General features: G+C 41.1%; 1 protein-coding gene across 10 annotated transcripts in view; it reads right to left on the reverse strand.

Annotated features, from left to right (window-relative positions):
• LOC126254530 (C-Jun-amino-terminal kinase-interacting protein 4) overlaps positions 1-20,736 on the reverse strand; it is a 263,338-nt gene that overhangs the window by 174,990 nt on the left and 67,612 nt on the right. For all 10 annotated transcript variants that reach the window (XM_049955327.1, XM_049955319.1, XM_049955323.1 and 7 more), the window contains 2 exons: positions 4,028-4,215; positions 2,913-3,080 (listed from right to left, as the gene is read on the reverse strand). In XM_049955327.1, the coding sequence (XP_049811284.1) occupies positions 2,913-3,080; positions 4,028-4,215 (356 nt within the window). The remainder of the gene's footprint in view (positions 1-2,912; positions 3,081-4,027; positions 4,216-20,736) is intronic.

Consider the following 20,736-nt stretch of genomic DNA (forward strand, 5'->3'; position numbering starts at 1 on the left):
ATGTAGATGTAGATGCAGATGTAGATGAAAATGAAGAGAAAGAAAAATAGAAAAAAAATAGTAGCTAAATATGGACTGGTGGAAAGGAATGGAATAGGAAGCTGCCTGCTAGAATTCTACACAGAGCATAATTTAATCATCGCTAATACTTGGTTTAAGAATCGTGAAAGAAGGTTGTATGTGTGGAAGAGACCTGGACAGACAGGAATGTTTCAGATTGATTATATAATGGTAAGAAACGTATTCCAGATGTAGATTTTAAATTGTAAGATATTAAAAGGGGCATGTGTGTACTCTGACCAGAATTTATTGGTTATCAACTGTACATTAATACAGAAGAAATTGCAAAAAGGTAGGAAATTAATGAGATGGGTCATGGATAAGCTGAAAGAACCATATGTCCTTGAAAGTTTCAGAGGAAGCATTAGGCAACAATTGACAAGAACAGGGAAAAGGAATACAGCAGAAAATGAATGGGCAGCTTTGAAAGGTGAAATAATTAACACTGCAGAGGAGCAAATACATAAAAAAAAGAAAGCCTAGTAGAAACCCTTGGATAACACAGAATATATCTAATTACAGCTTGTGCAGAAGCCACATGGCAGTTATGAGTCAAGAGGTATGAAAGGGAAGCAGTGCTGGAGAGGAGAGTGAGACAGGGTTGTAGCCTCTCCTTGATGTTATTCTGTAACTACACTGAGCAATGAAACATTTGGAGTAGGAATTGAAGTTCAGGGAGAAGAAATAAAAAGTTTGAGGTTTGCAGATGACACTGTAATTCTGTCGGAAACAGAAAAATAATTGAAAGAGGAGTTAAATGGAATGGACAGTGTCTTTAGAGGAGGATAAAGATGAATATCAACAAAAGCAAAACAATGATAATCGAATGCAGTCAAATTAAATCAGGTGACGCTGCAGGAATTACATTAGGAAATGAGATACTAAACGTAGTAGATGAGTTTTGCTATTTGGTTAGAAAAATAACTGATGATGGCCGAAGTAGACAGTATATAAAATGTAGACTGGCAATGGCAAGGAAAGCATTTCTGAAATAGAGAAATTTGCTAGCATTGAATATAGATTTAAGTGTCAGGAAGTCTTTTCTGAAAGTATTTGTATGCAGTGTAGCGACATACGGAAGTGAAACATGGCCGATAAACAGCTTAGACAAGAAGAGTATAGAAGCTTTTGAAATGTGGCGCTACAGTGGAAAGCTGAAAATTAGATTTGGAAGGGGGCAAAAATTTATGACTCAAGCTGGATGGAAGAAGGGGTCGGTCGATAGGACACGTTCTGAGACAGCATGGGCTCACCAATTTAGTAATGGCGGGAAGTGTGAAGAGAAAAATAGTAGAGGGAGACCAAGAGATGAATACAGTAAGCATATTCGGAAGGATGTAGGTTGCAGTAGTTATTTGGAGACGAAGAGGCTTGCACAGGATAGAGTAGCAGGGAGAACTGCAGCCAACTGCTCTTCAGACTGAAGACCACAACAACAGCAGCAACAACACAATCAAAAGATCCTGAAGTATTCCAGAAACAAATAAGAGTAGTTTGCAGAGACTAGAAGTTTACCAAGCAAATGAGTTTCGTTGTATGTGGGATGCTTCATTCGAATTGTAAAGGGATTGTTGTTCCCATTCAACAAGTTTCCATTGGCAGTCTGGCCAGAGATAGACACACACACACACACACACACACACACACACACACACACACACACACACACACACACACAGAGAGAGAGAGAGAGAGAGAGAGAGAGAGAGAGAGAGAGTGTGGCTTGAAGCATGCTTGCTTGTGTGAATGTGGTGAATGTGTGTGCACTTTTCTTAAGAAGGCTTTGGCCGAAAGGTAGTTAGTTATATTCTCTTCTTCATGCCTGTCTGCAACTCAATGTGCCAATATTTGTGATATTTTTAATATACTGAGTTTAAAGTTAATCATGAAGGGAAAGTATATCAATATCTGATGACATAATATACTGTGATCACAGACACAGGATAATACTAGAGCAAATGACAGTTTGTCCTGGTTGTTATTACATTATCTTGGCATCATACTTCAAAGGACAGTTTTTAAATGAGATATTACATTCAACAACTCAGTTCTTTCAGCTGTACTTCCTAGAGATACGACAATCTCTAATGATTTGTCAGTACAATGATTGGAAAAGCATCACCTAGCAAATATGAAATACATACACTTTATAAAAATAATTGGACGCATGTTCCACAATTTCCTAAACCACTGATCTGATTTAAATTAAACTTTATACACATATCCCTCACTGTCAGCCAACAATCCCTATAGGGATAAGAACCACCTACCTATCATATTTCAGGAGGTATGACATTATAAATAATGAGATGTGTGAAAAACTGCTGCATCATGTATGATGTTTAAATTTATTACTTCTTTGCTATTAACTTTATCACAACATATTTTGCAGACAGTATCCACATGTTGTTGAATGTACTTACATAAATATGTCATTGTACGACACACAGCTCAAGAAATATGATGTTGCAAACACTAAGATGATTGAAAAAATGCCACACACTCCTACAGTCAAGTCAGCTTAAAAGGAAATCCCTGACACCTGGCAGCACTTTTGACAGCTTTCAACTGTGAAGCACACTGTCGGCAGGACAATAATCGTCTACAGAGCTATAAGAGGTGTTGTCATACAGATGTTTACAAAATCATGTTGTAGGCATGCAAAGCAGCTGCGCCCAGCATACAGAAACTGTTTCTTAATATCAAAGGTGTTTTTATGAATACATTGAAATGAAATTTTTTCTAATGGAAAATTGGCAAAATGAATATCTGGGCAATGCCAGGTTTGTCAGATAGTTTATACCAAAATAAAGCAAAAACTGCTCAGCATTTCAAATTCAGTTACTACTTACATGTCTCCATCCATGAAATCAAGGCCACGTTTTCTGTCATTCAGAGAACGCTTTCTCATAGTTTCCAAGGCTGGACTCACATGATGTGTAGGTGCATTGTACCTCACATTCACATATGGAACAGGTTTACGTTGTGGTCGTTCAGCTGCACTGAACAGGTTGCTAAAACTTAAAACAAAAACAAATCTTTGTATTATGTCCAGAACAAAACAGATACTTGATATGCTAGGAAAGGTATTCATTGTGATATGCATTTTTTTCATTTGTATTTTCAGCTACCACATGCTAGAACAGGAGAAAACTGTATCTCATTGCTTTTATATTTGCACTTCAACAGACTTTCATTAATAAATAATTACACTAATGTCTATACAACTACGCAAAGACAAGTGGATGATTAACTTTGTTACCGGAAATCTCAAACAATTCTTGACGAATTTATATCAAATTTTTACAAGAAACTCGAATAAATATTCATACAAATGTAGGGTATAATTTTTTCAAACAACAATGTTCAGGTATTCCATTAAAACAAACTGCGAGAATGAAAATGCCGTGTTGTGAAGATGTGCAATTTCATTTACTTCCTCGCAGTCAGTTTGAACTCTATGTACAGAAAATTCTTTCTCTATATACAGACAAACACACACACACACACACACACACACACACACACACACACACACACACACAAAACCAACATGTTGTTATGTTTTCTTCCTTGCAATCAGTTTTAAAGGAAGCAGGAAAGTTGTATTTAAGGCGTCTCTCATACCCCGACATACCAATGATTCAAACTAATTTACCCTTTCACTTTAAACACCTTCAATTGCCAATCAAAGTTTCATACCCAATAAGAATAAACTAGGCTCAAGGACAATGGGGGGGGGGGGGGGATATGGACAGGGGAGAGGGTGGGGTGTGGGGAGGAAATGGATGTAGAGAGGGGGGAGGAGGGGGAGGGGGAGGAGGAGGAGGAGGAGGAGGACAACGATGACGAAGAAGAGAGAGAAGTGGAGAAGGAGATTAGGACACATATCCAATTCCCATAGATATTTAGCAATTATAAAGCAATAGCGAATTCACTAGTATGATATAGTGACAATACAACTCACAATTTCCATATTCCTTGTTTGCTTTTCTTATCTAATGTGGGGTCATTCCGTGAAGCCCTAATCATTTCTGTCCAACGAACCGCTTCTTGTAGTTCCATAAATCGTTCCTTGTACTGGTTACGTTCCATAAGCACACGGGCCATCTCAACTCGTGTAAATCGCTTCCTTTGAGCCATTGGGACATCCTCCTGAAACAATCAACCAAATACATTTTTAATAGAGGAAAATAATGGGAGTGCCTTATGTCATATGAATTCACAGCTCAACATTGTTTTTATTTTTAACTGGAGTACACACAGACTTCTTTTCCATTTCTGCATCTAATATTTGTGTTTTAAATACTGACAGATAATGAAACACGACCAGGTCATAAAGTCCTCTGCAAGAAAGAAATATTATGGTATCTTCCTTGTCCCACTTAGCGTTAGCTGACTTTCCTACCTATTCTTATTAAGTGAAATTTTCTACAAACTCTTCACCTGTCATTTCTGGGAGAAGGAATCTTGCTTAGTAAAAGTTCATAAATCTGTCTGATTTTGTATGCTCATATCAATCTGCTATCATATTGAAAAGTAGCAACCTTGAGCTAGCAGAATGCTCAAATTATTTCCTATGTTACACACACAGTATAGCAAGCAGAAGAGAATGTGTATTAGCTCCCCATGCAGGTAGCATAGGTCAGGTGGCATGCCAGTGAACTAAGAGCAGCACTGACGCCTGAGACTCGACTGTGCGTTTCTGTATAGGACTGTGTATTTTGTGTGCTGGGCTTGCTTACGGTGTTGTGTGGGAAACATTGAAGACTTGCAGTTTGCTGGTATAATGTGGTGTTTGGACTTTTATTTACTTATATTTAAATAAGAAGAAGAAGAAGAGGAGGAGGAAGAAGAAGAAGAACAAGAAGAAGAAAGTCCATACATTAGTTCCAGCGTACAGATACAGTTACAGAGAAAGTAAAGGCAAATATGTTTCAAGTATCTTAAGAATGGAGCATAATTTTTAAAATCACTGAGAGCAGGACCTCCAAAATACAGAGATCTAACTCAGAACTGATTGGTGTGCAGCTCACGTTCTGCAGAGGATGTTACAAAAATGGAAATGTTTATCAGTGTTGGTACACACGTTGAAATTTCAGGATAAAAAGACTGTCTCTAAAGGCCAGAGTTGTTTCCCAGTTACTTCCTTGTTTGCTGTAACAGTTATTTTAAATATTACATAAAAGAAAATTGCCAGTAAAACACTCACAAAGAGAAGCTATAACCCATAATATTGTAAAGCAGAAAAAGTTGTGACATGTGCCAGTGTTACTTCAGTTGGGGAAAATATAAGGGGCATTCAAAAATAAATGAGCTCGAGGCATAATTACAGAAACCAGAACCTGTATGATACAAGTTTTGTCCCTGGCTGCTGAGACACCTATCCCATTGTGACAAAAGTTGGTGAACGGCTGTCTCATAAAATCCCCAGGGCTGCAACGCTAACCAGTTCTGCAAATACAGCTAGACGTCGTCGTCTGAGGTGAATCATTTGCCCCTCAGAGCCCTTTTAAGGAGAACAAAAATTACAGAGAGAGAGGTCTGGACTGTATGGAGGGTGGCCGAGAACCACCCATTTGATTTTCTGCAGGAGTGCCATGACTGTGTTGGCCTTATGAGGCTTTGCATTGTCAAGGAGCAGAATGACCCCCACGGGTGAGATTGCCTGGTCATTTTTATTTGATCACTTGGCGAAGGGTGGTCAAGGTTTGCGAGTAACGCTGGGAATTCACTGTTGTCCCATGCTGCACAAAGTGAATCATGAGGAGGCCATTGTGGTCAAAGAAGGTCGGCATAACCTCTCCTGCACTCGTGTGGATGGCCTTGGCTTTTTTTGGTGGTGGTCACCCTGGATGCTTCCACTGGAGACTTTGTCGCTTTGATTCTGGTTCGACTTGATGACACCATGACTCATCTCTAGCCACCACTCGTGCCAGGAACGCATTCCCTTCCCGAGCATAGTGTTGCAGTTGAGCAAGACAGTGGGCCATTCAACATGCTTCCTGGTGTGTTTGAAGACTGTGGGGCACCCATTGGGTACACACTTTGTGCATGTGCAGTTGTTCCTTCATGATGGTGCGAACACTTCCAACACTCAATCCGACCACGGTGGCTATGGCTTTCACTGTCACTGGGTAATGAGTGCAGCCACCAGCTGGACAATGTCATCGGTAGTGCAGTGTGGTGCTCCAGACCGCGCATCATCGACTAACGACACCTGTCCTTCCCTGAAGCACTTGTGCCATGCCTTGACCCTTGCAAGGAACATGCAGTGTTTGCCATACACTTGTGACATTCTCCAACGAATGTCCATTCCTTCCACTCCTACCATTGTCAGAAAACAAACAACACTTCTTTGCTCTTCTTTTGACACCTCCATGTCATTGTTTGCAATGCAACTGCCAGCATTGGACGACTGATGCATGCTGCTGCTGCTAGCTCTATATATTCACATGATGTGCACGTGTGCCCTCTAGCAACTGCCTCTGAATTTCCACGCTCTGGTTGGCACCACACCTCATTACACGTGCCACGATATTACCCTCCTGTCACTGGTTTGCACATTCCAGACTCCAGCTCATTTCTTTTTGAATGCCCCTTATATACAGAATGAATCAATTCCAGACACAGCTGTAGTTTCAATAAAAAGAGCACAGATGTGTAAGAAACTGGACATTGTGATACTGTAATAAACTGAGAACAGAGAATGCCACAATAAATCTACTGCGAAAGCAGCTCTCAGATTAAAAGTGTAATATGATTCAATGAGACTTCTACAATCTATATCATTCTATATTCAAACAATTCAAACATTCTGTATTCAGTAAGAATTATCCATCAGTCGTAGCATCAAAATTGTGTGGTGAAGCTAAACGTTGGGAATTTTTGTTGGTAGCACTGATTACGTCAGCATTTCCCCTCGTACATCCCCACCCACTGCAAAGACCAATCTTGTCATTCAGATTTTTGTTCATAATTTTCAGCAACTGTTCTTGAAGAATGCCCATTTGAAGAAACAGCACAGTAGTTGCATTAAAACTGTTTTTTAATGCAACTGGTGTGCTATTTCTTCACATCAGAAGTCTTGTTATTCCATTCACACCGCCACCCCCAGTGCAATCAGACTACTGTTTTTGTGCCACATATACATGCTTCACACATTCAAAGAGAAAGATTGGATGTTAAGAAAGCTCAAAAAGTAGTAAGACTCTTTCACACACTACAACTAAAATTATATTCTACCACAATTTCGAAAGAATAACTTCATATATTTATCAAAAATGTGTAAAAAAATAATATAAAATAAAAATATCGGAACTCAATATTGCCATTTTGATATCAATATATCTGGGGAAAAATACTGTCGAAGTATATAGAGATTTTTAGGGGAAAATTTTAATATATTGATATTTTATCAACAGCCCTAGCATGGACTGTTGCCACTACATTAGGAAACAACTCAAATTTACTAAATGGTCTCAAATAGACATGCTATTCAATAAACATTCTCTGGAAACAACTAGGCGTTATTAGAAGACAAAAAAACACAGATGTACTGGTTTTTCACAAAAATAAGTTCCAAGAAAAACTGCTGTTCAGTTACACTTGGCTGAAACTTGATGATTACATTAATTTATGAAAATATACTCTAGACAATTATAAGAGTAACCTTTCAAATCATACTCTTCTGCTCCATAGCTCTACTAAACATTCGCAGTGTATGCAATGGCACAGTATTCTTGAGTGGAAAATAAGCTACAGGATTAGATGGTAGCGAGTCAATGAAATCTAAACTGATTATTCATTACACAAAGACCTCAAAAATGTCTAAGTTCACCTGGAAACTAATCTAAAATGGCTGGCAACTGATGTTCACTGAGGTATGTCAATTAAACCCACATGTTTTTCATTTCACATGTAAGATCGTGTTTGTGAACCATCTGCATGTGTAGCAATTGCCTGTGATAAGGTGTGCTTCCTTGAGTCACAAGCGGAGGAACAAACATCTCATGGTGGAGCCAGTCAACTAAGGGAGTCAAGCACACTTTCTCTTCTTCTCGCTTTGCACACAGTATTTATTGTATCTAAAGCAAAATTCACTCAAAAGAAATTATAGGTGTGTCCCTCTCATCCTGAAGTCTGAGTGACTTGCCCTTCCTTTTTAATCTTTACCAACCAACCCCTCTCACCTCCCTGAGGAAGGAACTATCAAGAGCTAGGATAGTGCCATGTAACTGTAAACACACCCACTGGCAGTACTAAATTTTTCACTGTCTGGAGGTAATTACTGGCTAGCAACATTATACAAAATAAAAACATCTGTAGTAATAATGAATCTATAAAACTGCCCTGCCTATCTGTTTTGAAGATGCTAATATCCAAAACTAAAACTCAGTGTGGCTCCAGCTACCAGAGAGTTGCATGTGCATGTGTGTGTGCATGCGTATCTGTCAATCATCCATTTTTGACAAAGGCCTTCTTGGCGAAAAGGTTATATTGTGGCAGTCTTTCTGTTGTGCCTATCCGCGACTCAGCATCTCCACTATATGATGAGTAGCAACTATCCTTTTCATAATATTGTTGTAATCTCCAAAACTATTAGACACGTTATCATGGAGTTTTGACAGGTAAGTTGAGCATAGTTTGGAGCAAACTATAAGCTTTAATTCATGAAAATCTGATCACAGAAGTTTTATTGCAACTTTGTCTGTCTGCCTGAACATATTAATCCGCAGAACTACTGGATGGATTTTTATAGGGTTTTCACTGGTAAGTTCTGCGTAGCTAGGGGCACCATATCACAGAAAAAATATTCACACATACAATAAAAATGTATGTATGTATATCTAAAAACAAAGATGATGTGACGTACCAAACGAAAGCGCTTGAAGGGCGATAGACACACAAACAAACACAAACATACCCACAAAATTCAAGCTTTCGCAACCAATGGTTGCTTCATCAGGAAAGAGGGAAGGAGAGGGAAAGACGAAAGGATGTGGGTTTTAAGGGAGAGGGTAAGGAGTCATTCCAATCCCGGGAGCAGAAAGACTTACCTTAGGGGGGAAAAAGGACAGGTATATATATATATACACACACACACACACACACACACACACACACACATATATACAGACACAAGCAGACATTTGTAAAGGCAAAGAGTTTGGGCAGAGATGTGAGTCGAGGCAGAAGTACAGAGGCAAAGATGTTGAAAGACAGGTGAGGTATGAGCGGCGGCAACTTGAAATTAGCGGAGGTTGAGGCCTGGCGGATAACGAGAAGAGAGGATATACTGAAGGGCAAGTTCCCATCTCCGGAGTTCTGAGAGGTTGGTGTTAGTGGGAAGTATCCAGAAAACCCGGACGGTGTAACACTGTGCCAAGATGTGCTGGTCGTGCACCAAGGCATGTTTAGCCACAGGGTGATCCTCATTACCAACAAACACTGTCTGCCTGTGTCCATTCACGTGAATGGACAGTTTGTTGCTGGTCATTCTCACATAGATAGCTTCACAGTGTAGGCAGGTCAGTTGGTAAATCATGTGGGTGCTTTCACACATGGCTCTGCCTTTGATCGTGTACACCTTCCGGGTTACAGGACTGGAGTAGGTGGTGGTGGGACGGTGCATGGGACAGGTTTTACACCGGGGGCGGTTACAAGGGTAGGAGCCAGAGGGTAGGGAAGGTGGTTTGGGGATTTCATAGGGATGACCTAAGAGGCTATGAAGGTTGGGTGGATGGCGGAAAGACACTCTTGGTGGAGTGGGGAGGATTTCATGAAGGATGGATCTCATTTCAGGGCAGGATTTGAGGAAGTCATATCCCTGCTGGAGAGCCACATTCAGAGTCTGATCCAGTCCCGGAAAGTATCCTGTCACAAGTGGAGCACTTTTGTGGTTCTTCTGTGGGAGGTTCTGGGTTTGAGGGGATGAGGAAGTGGCTCTGGTTATTTGCTTCTGTACCAGGTCGGGAGGGTAGTTGCGGGATGCGAAAGCTGCTTTCAGGTAGTTGGTGTAATGGTTCAGGGATTCCGGACTGGAGCAGATTCATTTGCCACGAAGACCTAGGCTGTAGGGAAGGGACCATTTGATGTGGAATGGGTGGCAGCTGTCATAATGGAGGTACTGTTGCTTGTTGGTGGGTTTGATGTGGACGGACGTGTGAAGCTGGCCATTGGACAGATGGAGGTCAACGTCAAGGAAAGTGGCATGGGATTTGGAGTAGGACCAGGTGAATCTGATGGAACCAAAGGAGTTGAGGTTGGAGAGGAAATTCTGGAGTTCTTCTTCACTGTGAGTCCAGATCATGAAAATGTCATCAATAAATCTGTACCAAACTCTGGGTTGGCAGGCCTGGGTAACCAAGAAGGCTTCCTCTAAGCGACCCATGAATAGGTTGGCGTACGAGGGGGCCATCCTGGTACCCATGGCTGTTCCCTTTAATTTTTGGTATGTCTGGCCTTCAAAAGTGAAGAAGTTGTGGGTCAGGATGAAGCTGGCTAAGGTAATGAGGAAAGAGGTTTTAGGTAGGGTGGTAGGTGATCGGCGTAAAAGGAAGTGCTCCATCGCAGCGAGGCCTTGGACGTGTGGAATATTTGTGTATAAGGAAGTGGCATCAATGGTTACAAGGATGGTTTCCGGGGGTAACAGATTGGGTAAGGATTCCAGGTGTTCGAGAAAGTGGTTGGTGTCTTTGATGAAGGATGGGAGACTGCATGTAATGGGTTGAAGGTGTTGATCTACGTAGGCAGAGATACATTCTGTGGGGGCTTGGTCACCAGCTACAATGGGGCGGCCGGAACGATTGGGTTTGTGAATTTTAGGAAGAAGGTAGAAGGTAGGGTTGTGGGGTGTCAGTGGTGTCAAGAGGTTGATGGAGTCAGGTGAAAGGTTTTGTAGGGGGCCTAAGGTTCTGAGGATTCCTTGAAGCTTCGCCTGGACATCAGGAATGAGATTACCTTGGCAAACTTTGTATGTGGTGTTGTCTGAAAGCTGACGCAGTCCCTCAGCCACATACTCCCGATGATCAAGTACCACGGTCGTGGAACCCTTGTCCGCCGTAAGAATGATGATGGATCGGTCAGCCTTCAGATCACGGATAGCCTGGGCTTCAGCAGTGGTGATGTTGGGAGTAGGATTAAGGTTTTTTAAAACGGATTGAGAGGCAAGGCTGGAAGTCAGAGATTCCTGGAAGGTTTGGAGAGGGTGATGTTGAGGAAGAGGAGGTGGGTCCCGCTGTGACGGAGGATGGAACTGTTCCAGGCAGGGTTCAATTTGGATAGTGTCTTGGGGAGTTGGATCATTAGGAGTAGGATTAGGATCATTTTTCTTCGTGGCAAAGTGATATTTCCAGCAGAGAGTACGAGTGTACGACAGTAAATCTTTGACAAGGACTGTTTGGTTGAATCTGGGAGTGGGGCTGAAGGTGAGGCCTTTGGATAGGACAGAGGTTTCGGATTGGGAGAGTGGTTTGGGGGAAAGGTTAACTACTGAATTAGGGTGCTGTGGTTCCAGATTGTGTTGATCGGAATTTTGAGGTTTTGGAGGGGGTGGAGCTGGAAGTGGGAGATTGAGTAGATGGGAGAGACTCGGTTTGTGTGCAATGAGAGGAGGTTGAGGTTTGCTGGAAAGGTTGTGAAGGGTGAGTGAGTTGCCTATCCGGAGGTGGGAAACCAGGAGATTGGATAGTTTTTTGAGGTGGAGGGTGGCATGCTGTTGTGATTTGTGGTTGGCCTGTAGGAGGATGCTCTGAACAGCCAGTGTGGATGTGGGAGAGGAAAGATTGAGGACTTTTATTAAGGATAGGAGTTGACGGGTGTGTTCATTGGCTGAGTTGATGTGTAGGTGAAGGATTAGGTGGGTGAGGGTAATGGATTGTTCAGTTTGGAACTGGTATAGGGACTGATGGAAAGAAGGGTTGCAACCAGAGATGGGAAGTTTCAGTGTGAGGCCTTGGGGGGTAATGCCAAATGTCAGACAAGCCTGAGAAAATAAAACATGGGAGCGTAATCTGGCTAGGGCGAAGGCATGTTTGCGGAGGGAATGTAAATAAAACTTAATGGGGTCGTTGTGGGGGTGTTGTGAGGGTGACATGGTATTAGAAGGTGGAAAGTGTAACATGAGGCTGAAATGAAAATGAAAATAAAAATATTTGGGGAGAGATAAAGGTGAACTAGAAAGCAACTGGAGACATGGTGTGAAAAAAGGTGAAAAATTGTTGGTTAAAGCTTGGCTATGTTGATCCTGTGGTGAACTTGGGTTGGTAGACAACGATGTGCACAAAGGTTAGGTGGTTGTGTTGCCGCCAAAACACATTAAAGGACAGAGAAATTATGAAAAATTTCAAAAAAACTGCGTGTAAATGTATTAAAAGGAGTGATTTTGTGGTGGCAGATTATGAAAATGAGGCTAACAATTCTCTGACAAAGAAATAATGACGTTAAAACCTGTGGGAAGTGGCTAAAAATGATCAGTGACGTGGGAAAAACGGAAATTGAAATAAAGCGAAAGGTATTAGAACTAGCCAAAATGGTTGTTTAATAGGTGAAAGGAACTGTTTGTGAACTAGAAACGGTGTATTTTATAGCAGCGGTAGTGTTGAAAGCGGCAAAAAATTTTTTGGTTATGGTTTGGAAGTGGGTTACGTGTTATTGAGTATATATAGGCGGGATAAAATTGTATAGTAGATTACGGTAAAAAGGAGAAGGTGAATACAAAGTGAAACTACTGGCAAAAATAGAAACAGAAAATAGGATGAGAGAAAAGATTTCGAAATGCAACAGTGACAATAACAAACGTAGTTGTTGGGTTCAAATTAAAGATATGAATATAATAGAGGGAAACATTCCACAGGGGAAAAATATATCTAAAAACAAAGATGATGTGACTTACCAAACGAAAGCGCTGGCAGGTCGATAGACACACAAACAAACACAAACATACATGCTATAAAATCCACCGTTTCTAGTTTACAAACAGTTCCTTTCACCTATTAAACAACCATTTCGGCTAGTTCTAATAACATTCGCTTTATTTCCATTTCAGTTTTTCCCGCATCACTGATAATTTTTAGCCGCTTCCCACAGGTTTTAACGTCATTATTTCTTCATCAGTCCCTATACCAGTTCCAAACTGAACAATCCATTGCCCTCACCCACCTAATCCTTCACCTACACATCAACTCAGCCGATGAACACACCCGTCAACTCCTATCCTTAATAAAAGTCCTCAATCTTTCGTCTCCCACATCCACACCGGCTGTTCAGAGCATCCTCCTACAGGCCAACCACAAATTACAACAGCATGCCACCCTCCACCTCAAAAAACTATCCAATCTCCTGGTTTCCCACCTCCAGAAAGGCAACTCACTCACCCTTCACAACCGTTCCAGCAAACCTCAACCTCCTCTCATTGCACACAAACCGAGTCTCTCCGATCTACTCAATCTCCCCCTTCCAGCTCCACTCCCTCCAAAACCTCAAAATTCCAATCAACACAATCTGGAACCACAACATCCTAATTCAGTAGTTAACCTTTCCCCCAAACATCTCTCCCAATCTGAAACCTCTGTCCTATCCAAAGGCCTCACCTTCAGCCTCACTCCAAGAATCAACCAAACAGCCCTTGTCAAAGATTTACTGTCCTACACTCGTACTCTCTGCTGGAAATATCACTTTGCCACGAAGAAAAATGATCCTAATCCTACTCCTAATGATCCAACTCCCCAAGACACTATCCAAATTGAACCCTGCCTGGAACAGTTCCGTCCTCCGTCACAGCAGGACCCACCTCCTCTTCCTCAAAATCACCCTCTCCAAACCTTCCAGGAATTTCTGACTTCCAGCCTTGCCTCTCAACCCTTCTTAAAAAACCTTAATCCTACTCCCAACATCACCACTGCTGAAGCCCAGGCTATCCGTGATCTGAAGGCTGACCGATCCATCATCATTCTTACGGGGACAAGGGTTCCACGACCATGGTACTTGATCATCGGGAGTATGTGGCTGAGGGACTGCGTCCAGCTTTCAGACAACACCACATACAAAGTTTGCCAAGGTAATCCCATTCCTGATGTCCAGGCGGAGCTTCAAGGAATCCTCAGAACCTTAGGCCCCCTACAAAACCTTTCACCTGACTCCATCAACCTTTTGACACCGCACCCCGCACTCCATGTCTTCCATGTAAGAATATTAGCATCTGGGAAAGCTTCAAGGCCACCATAATCACAATGATTGCCCCATACTACAGCAAGTGTAAGCCATGTACTACCTCCAAACACGGCTTGTACATCACATGTGAAGTTCAAACGGAGTCCACGAAATACGTTTGGACCTCCAATTAATTGTTGTTTATTGAACTGTCCAGAAAGATCAATGTCTATCGCCTTCAAAGCACGATACACAGGAACGCTGCACCGCCAGCGACGACGGTAACCACGTCGCAGAGGCATTGCTGTGGCACGTGCCACAGCAATGCCTCTGCGACGTGGTTACCGTCATCGCTGGCGGTGCAGCGTTCCTTTGTATCGTGCTTTGAAGGCGATAGACATTGATCTTTCTGGACATTTCAATAAACAACAATTAATTGGAGGTCCTTCTACCTTCTTCCTAAAATTCACAAACCCAATCATCCTGGCCACCCCATTGTAGCTGGTTACCAAGCCCCCACAGAACGTATCTCTGCCTACGTAGATCAAACACCTTCAACCCATTACATGCAGTCTCCCATCCTTCATCAAAGACACCAACCACTTTCTCGAACGCCTGAAATCCTTACCCAATCTGTTACCCCTGGAAACCATCCTTGTAACCATTGATGCCACTTCCTTATACACAAATATTCCACACGTCCAGGGCCTCGCTGCGATGGAGCACTTCCTTTCACGCCGATCACCTACCACCCTACCTAAAACCTCTTTCCTCATTACCTTAGCCAGCTTCATCCTGACCCACAACTTCTTCACTTTTGAAGGCCAGACATACCAACAATTAAAGGGAACAGCCATGGGTACCAGGATGGCCCCCTCGTACGCCAACCTATTCATGGGTCGCTTAGAGGAAGCCGTCTTGGTTACCCAAGCCTGCCAACCCAGAGTTTGGTACAGATTTATTGATGACATTTTCATGATCTGGACTCACAGTGAAGAAGAACTTCAGAATTTCCTCTCCAACCTCAACTCCTTTGGTTCCATCAGGTTCACCTGGTCCTACTCCAAATCCCATGCCACTTTCCTTGACGTTGACCTCCATCTGTCCAATGGCCAGCTTCACACGTCCGTCCACATCAAACCCACCAACAAGCAACAGTACCTCCATTATGACAGCTGCCACCCATTCCACATCAAACGACTGACATCTCTGCCCAAACTCTTTGCCTTTACAAATGTCTGCTTGTGTCTGTGTATGTGCGGATGGATATGTGTGTGTGTGCGCTAGTGTATACCTGTCCTTTTTTTCCCCTAAGGTAAGTCTTTCCGCTCCCCGGATTGGAATGACTCCTTACCCTCTCCCTTAAAACCCACATCCTTTCCTCTTTCCCTATCCTTCCCTCTTTCCTGATGAAGCAAACATTGTTTGCGAAAGCTTGAATTTTGTGTGTATGTTTGTGTTTGTTTGTGTGTCTATCGACCTGCCAGCACTTTCGTTTGGTAAGTCTCATCATCTTTGTTTTTAGATATATTTTTCCCACGTGGAATGTTTCCCTCTATTATATTCATATGTATGTATGTATGTATGTATGTATGTATGTATGTGCGTACGTACGTACGCATCCATGTACCACATCTGCAAAATCAATAGACTGATTTCGACCAAATTTCGTACACATTTTACTTCCTGTTTAGAAAGGATCACTGTGGGACTACGAATCTATCTATCAAAGGGGTGGTGGTGGATGTGAAAAAGAAGTGTACGTCACGACACACAAATGCCCAGATTCTATTCATCTACACTTGAGAACAAGAGCATTAAGTCACTTGCAACAAACTTTGCACATAATTTCAAACCTTTACAAAACCTTTTTTCACTGACACCCCCCAGAACGACATTTTCGCTGTTCATACAGTAAAACTGCCGCATCAGACATCATGTCATGACGTTTACACTTATTGTTTCTTTGCTGCTAACTCTATTCATAACACATTTAGAAGACAGTATCCACATGCGCTGCTGAATGTATTTACGAAATTATATCATTGTATGACATAGTGGAGGAGATGGACAGAGAAAGGGGGAAGAGGAGGTGGGCTAGAAAGGAATAATAAGCAGGAGATACAGAGGGAGAGAGAGAGGGTGAAGCCGCAGATACACCCAGAGGGCAGAAGGAAAAGGCCAGAGAGTGGGAGGGCAGAAGAAGTGGGCAGAGAGAAGAGGGAGGAGGAAATGGACTAATAGAACTGAAATAAATATGTACACCAGGGCAATGCTGGGTACCTAGCTAGTATGTAAATAATTTTTGGTTTAGTATAACCATACATGTGGCCTGTAATTTAAAAAGTGTCATTATGATCTCTCCATTGGCAAAAGATTCCGGAATAGTCCCCCATTTGGATCTCCAGGAGGAGACTGCCAAGGGGGAGGTGACCAACAGAAAAAGCTTGAATAATCAACAAAAGGATAACATTCTACAAGTCGGGGTGTGGAATGTTGTAAGCTTGAAAATGTGAAAAGGGAAATGCAAAGGCTCAATCTAGATATAGTACGGATCTGTGAAGTGAAATGGAAAGAAGGCAAGGACTTATGGTCAGATGAGTATAGAGTAATATCAAAAGTAGCAGAAACTGATATGATGGGAGTAGGATTCGTTATGAATAGAAAGGGAGAGCAAAGACTGTGTTACACTGAACAGTTCAGTGATAGGGTTGTTCTTATCAAAATCGACAGCAAACCAACACCAAAAACTATAGTTCACATATACACACAGACATCACAAGCTGAATATGAAGAAATACAGAAATTATATGAGGATGCTGGAAGGGTAATACAGTATGTAAGGGGAGATGAAAATCTAATAGTCATGGGACTGGAATGCAGTTGTAGTGGAAGGAGTAGAAGAAAAGGTTGCAGGAAAATACGGGCTTGGGGCAAGGAATGAGAGAGGAGAAAGACTAATTGAATTCTGTAATAAATTTCAGCTAGTAACAGCAAATACTCTGTTCAAAAACCAAAAAAGGAGGTGGTATACTTGAAAAAGACTAGGTGATACAAGATGATTTCAGAGATTCTAAAATCAGATACTGGATTGTAAGGCATACCCAGGAGCAGATATAGACTCAGATCACAATATAGTTGTGATGAAGAGTAGGCTGAAGTTCAAGAGATTAGTAAGGGAGAATCAATACGCAAAGAAGTGGGATATGGAAGTACTAAAGAATGATGAGATACACTTGAAGTTCTCCAAGGCTATGGATACAGCAATAAGGAATAGCTCAGTAGGCAGTACAGTTGAAGAGGAATGGACATCTCTAAAAAGGGCCATCATATGTAGAAAAAAGGTAACTGGGAAGAAACCATGGGTAACGGAAGAAATACTTCCGTTGATCGATGAAAGAAGAGTACAAAAATGTTAAGGGAAATTCAGGAATACAGAAATACACGAGGAATGCAATAAATAGGAAGTGCAGGGAAGCTAATACGAGATGGCTGCATGAAAAATGTGAAGAATGTGCCAGAAGGACCATCTCCACATACAGGAAAGTCAAAAACAACCTTCGGTGACATTAAAAGCAAGGGTGATAGCATAAAAAGTGCAATGGGAATTCCACTGTTAAATGCAGAGGAGAGGGCATATAGGTGGAAAGAGCACATTGAAGACCTCTATGAGGGGGAAGATTCGTCTGATGTGACAGTAGAAGAAACAGGAGTTGATTTAGAAGAGATAGGGGATCCAGTACTAGAATCATAATTTAAGAGAGCTTTGGGGGACTGAAGATCAAATAAGGCAGAAGGGGTACATAACATTCCATCAGAATTTCTAAAATCATTGGGGGAGTGGCAACAAAATGACTCTTCATGTTGGTGGGTAATAAGTATGAGTCTGGCGATATACCATCTGACTTTTGCAAAAATATCATCCACACAATTCCGAAGACTGCAAGAGCTGACAAGTGTAAGAATTATCGCACAATCAGCATTGCAGCTCATGCATCCAAGTTGCTAACAAGGATAATATACAGCAGAATGCAAAAGAAAATAGAGGGTATGCTAAGTGACAATCACTTTGGCTTTAGAAAAGGTAAAGGCACCCGAGAGGCAATTCTGACACTGCGGCTGATAATGGAAGCAAGACTGAAGAAAAATCAAAACACATTCATAGGATTTGTTGACCTGGAAAAAGCATTCGACTATGTCAAATGATGCAAGATGTTCGAAATTTTGAGGAAAATAATGCTAAGCTATAGGGAGAGATGGGTGATATACAATTTGTACAAAAGCCAGGAGGGAATAATAAGAGTGGATGACCAAGAACGAAGTGCTTGGACTAAAAAGGGTGTAAGACAGGGGTGTAGTCTTTCCCCCCAACTGTTCAATCTACGTCGAAAAAGCAATGATGGAAATAAAAGAATGGTTCAGGATTGGAATTAAAATTCAAGGTGAAAGGGTACCAACGAAACAAGTCGCTGATGTCATTGCTATCCTGAGTGAAAGTGAAGAAGAATTACATGATATACTGAATGGAATGAACAATCTAATTAGTACAGTACAGAATAATGATTGATAGTAAATCAAAGTATGATGAAAGTAATGAGAAGTGGCAGAAATGAGAGCAGCGAGAAACTTAACATCAGGACTGATGGACACGAAGTAGATGAAGTTAAGGAATTCTGCTACCTAGGCAGCAAAATAACCAGTGACGGACAGAGCAAGGACGACTTCAAAAGCAGACTAGCACTGGCAAAAAGGGCATTCCTGGCCAAAAGAAGTCTACTTTTATCAAACATAGGCCTTAATTTGAGAGAAAAATTTCTGAGAATGTATGTCTGGAGCACAGCATTGTATGGTAGTGAAACATGAACTGTGGAAAACTGGAACAGTAGAGAATCAAAGCATTTGAGGTGTGATGCCACAGGAAAGTGTTGAAAATTAGGTGGACTGATAAGGTAAGGAAGGAGGAGGTTCTGTGCAGAATCAGAGAGGAAAGGAGCGTGTGGAAAACACCGACAAGAAGAAGGTACAGGAGATAGAATATCTGTAAGATGTCAGGGAATGACTTCCATGGTACTAGAGGGAGCTGTAGAGGGCAAAAACTTTAGAAGAAGACAGAGACTGGAATATATCCAGCAAATAATTGGGGACATAAGTTGCAAGTGCTACTCTGAGATGAAGAGGTCGCCACAGGAGAGGAATTCGTGGCGGACCGCATCAAACCAGTCAGAAGACTGATGACCTCAAAAAAAATTATGAAACTTTTCTAAATAAATAAATATTTTCAAAATTTAGTTTGATAGTTTTGTTTTCTAAATTTTTAACAATTTAGTGATGTAATTGATTTTGCACTCTTATATGAAATTGTTTCAATTGGGATTTGTAACAACTAGCCCAATTTTAATTTACTAAATCAGTAAAAAAATTCAGTTAAAAAAGAAGTCACATCTCCAGCATATTTGCTTTAATTTACTGTTTTATATAATGTTTGACATTTTATAAATCAATATTTACAGAAATTTTCTTTTTTGTACTGGGAATGAAACACTAACTGCAAGATCTCTATTCAGACATGAAAAGAGTAGTAGATGGAACTACAAGGGAGGAATCTGTTAAATTACAGAATGAATAAATCTCTGAATTTTGTAGCCAGAAGAACAGTGCTCGAGCATGAGGCAAAAGTAACTTTCAGCAGAAATTGTATTAGAGTATGTTGTTGTGAATTCTGCACAATTAACAAATTCAGTGCTGTCCTGAAGCATCCTGGATAGGGAAGTTGGACTGCTGATTTTAGCGTTAAGGTACTATTCAAAATTATGGGGGTAAAATGCTTACTGCATGAAAAAGGTCATAAACAAGAAACAAGTTATTAGCACTATACTGGCAGCTTCTGTTGTAAGAAACATATATATGCAGCAACATAAGATATTTAAATAATTTATCCAATACTTTTGGGAGCACAGAAACAACATGCTTTTAAGAAACTTTTTAAGTGTTTATTGCTTAAGTCTTTACTGGTGTTTAAAACAGTTTTCTAAAACTTTCTGCCAAATTGAATTCCACCCAATACGCTTGTCACTCATTTGTGTACTCACACAGTATTTATGCAAGTTTTTGGTCCAAAGGGAATTTATGATTTTACCAATGAAGAGCATCTGCATGCATATCACAGTGAATTACATGGCAAAGGGTACTTGTCACTGTACTATGTATTAAAGTTTCTTCCCATACCATTCAAGTAAGGAGCATGGAAAAATCGTAAATATACAACACAAGCACAAAATTTTGTTTCTTCCAATGAGCTGAAAGACATGTTGGGCATATTTTAGCAAGTGGGAAAGGGGAGATGGCAAGGTGGGCAGTTGGTCCAAATTTGTCAGCTTTAAATAGGTCACTTTTTTGTTATTGCACCATTAGATTTTTTTTTTCAGTAAACAATTCCATCATGTGGTTCAAATCTCTTGAACCAAACTGTACAAGCAGTATTGTCATTCATAATTTCCACAGCATTTGCTTGAATTACTGATACAT

This window comes from Schistocerca nitens, chromosome 1, assembly GCF_023898315.1.
Source record: "Schistocerca nitens isolate TAMUIC-IGC-003100 chromosome 1, iqSchNite1.1, whole genome shotgun sequence".
NCBI classification, from domain to species: Eukaryota; Metazoa; Arthropoda; class Insecta; order Orthoptera; family Acrididae; genus Schistocerca; species Schistocerca nitens.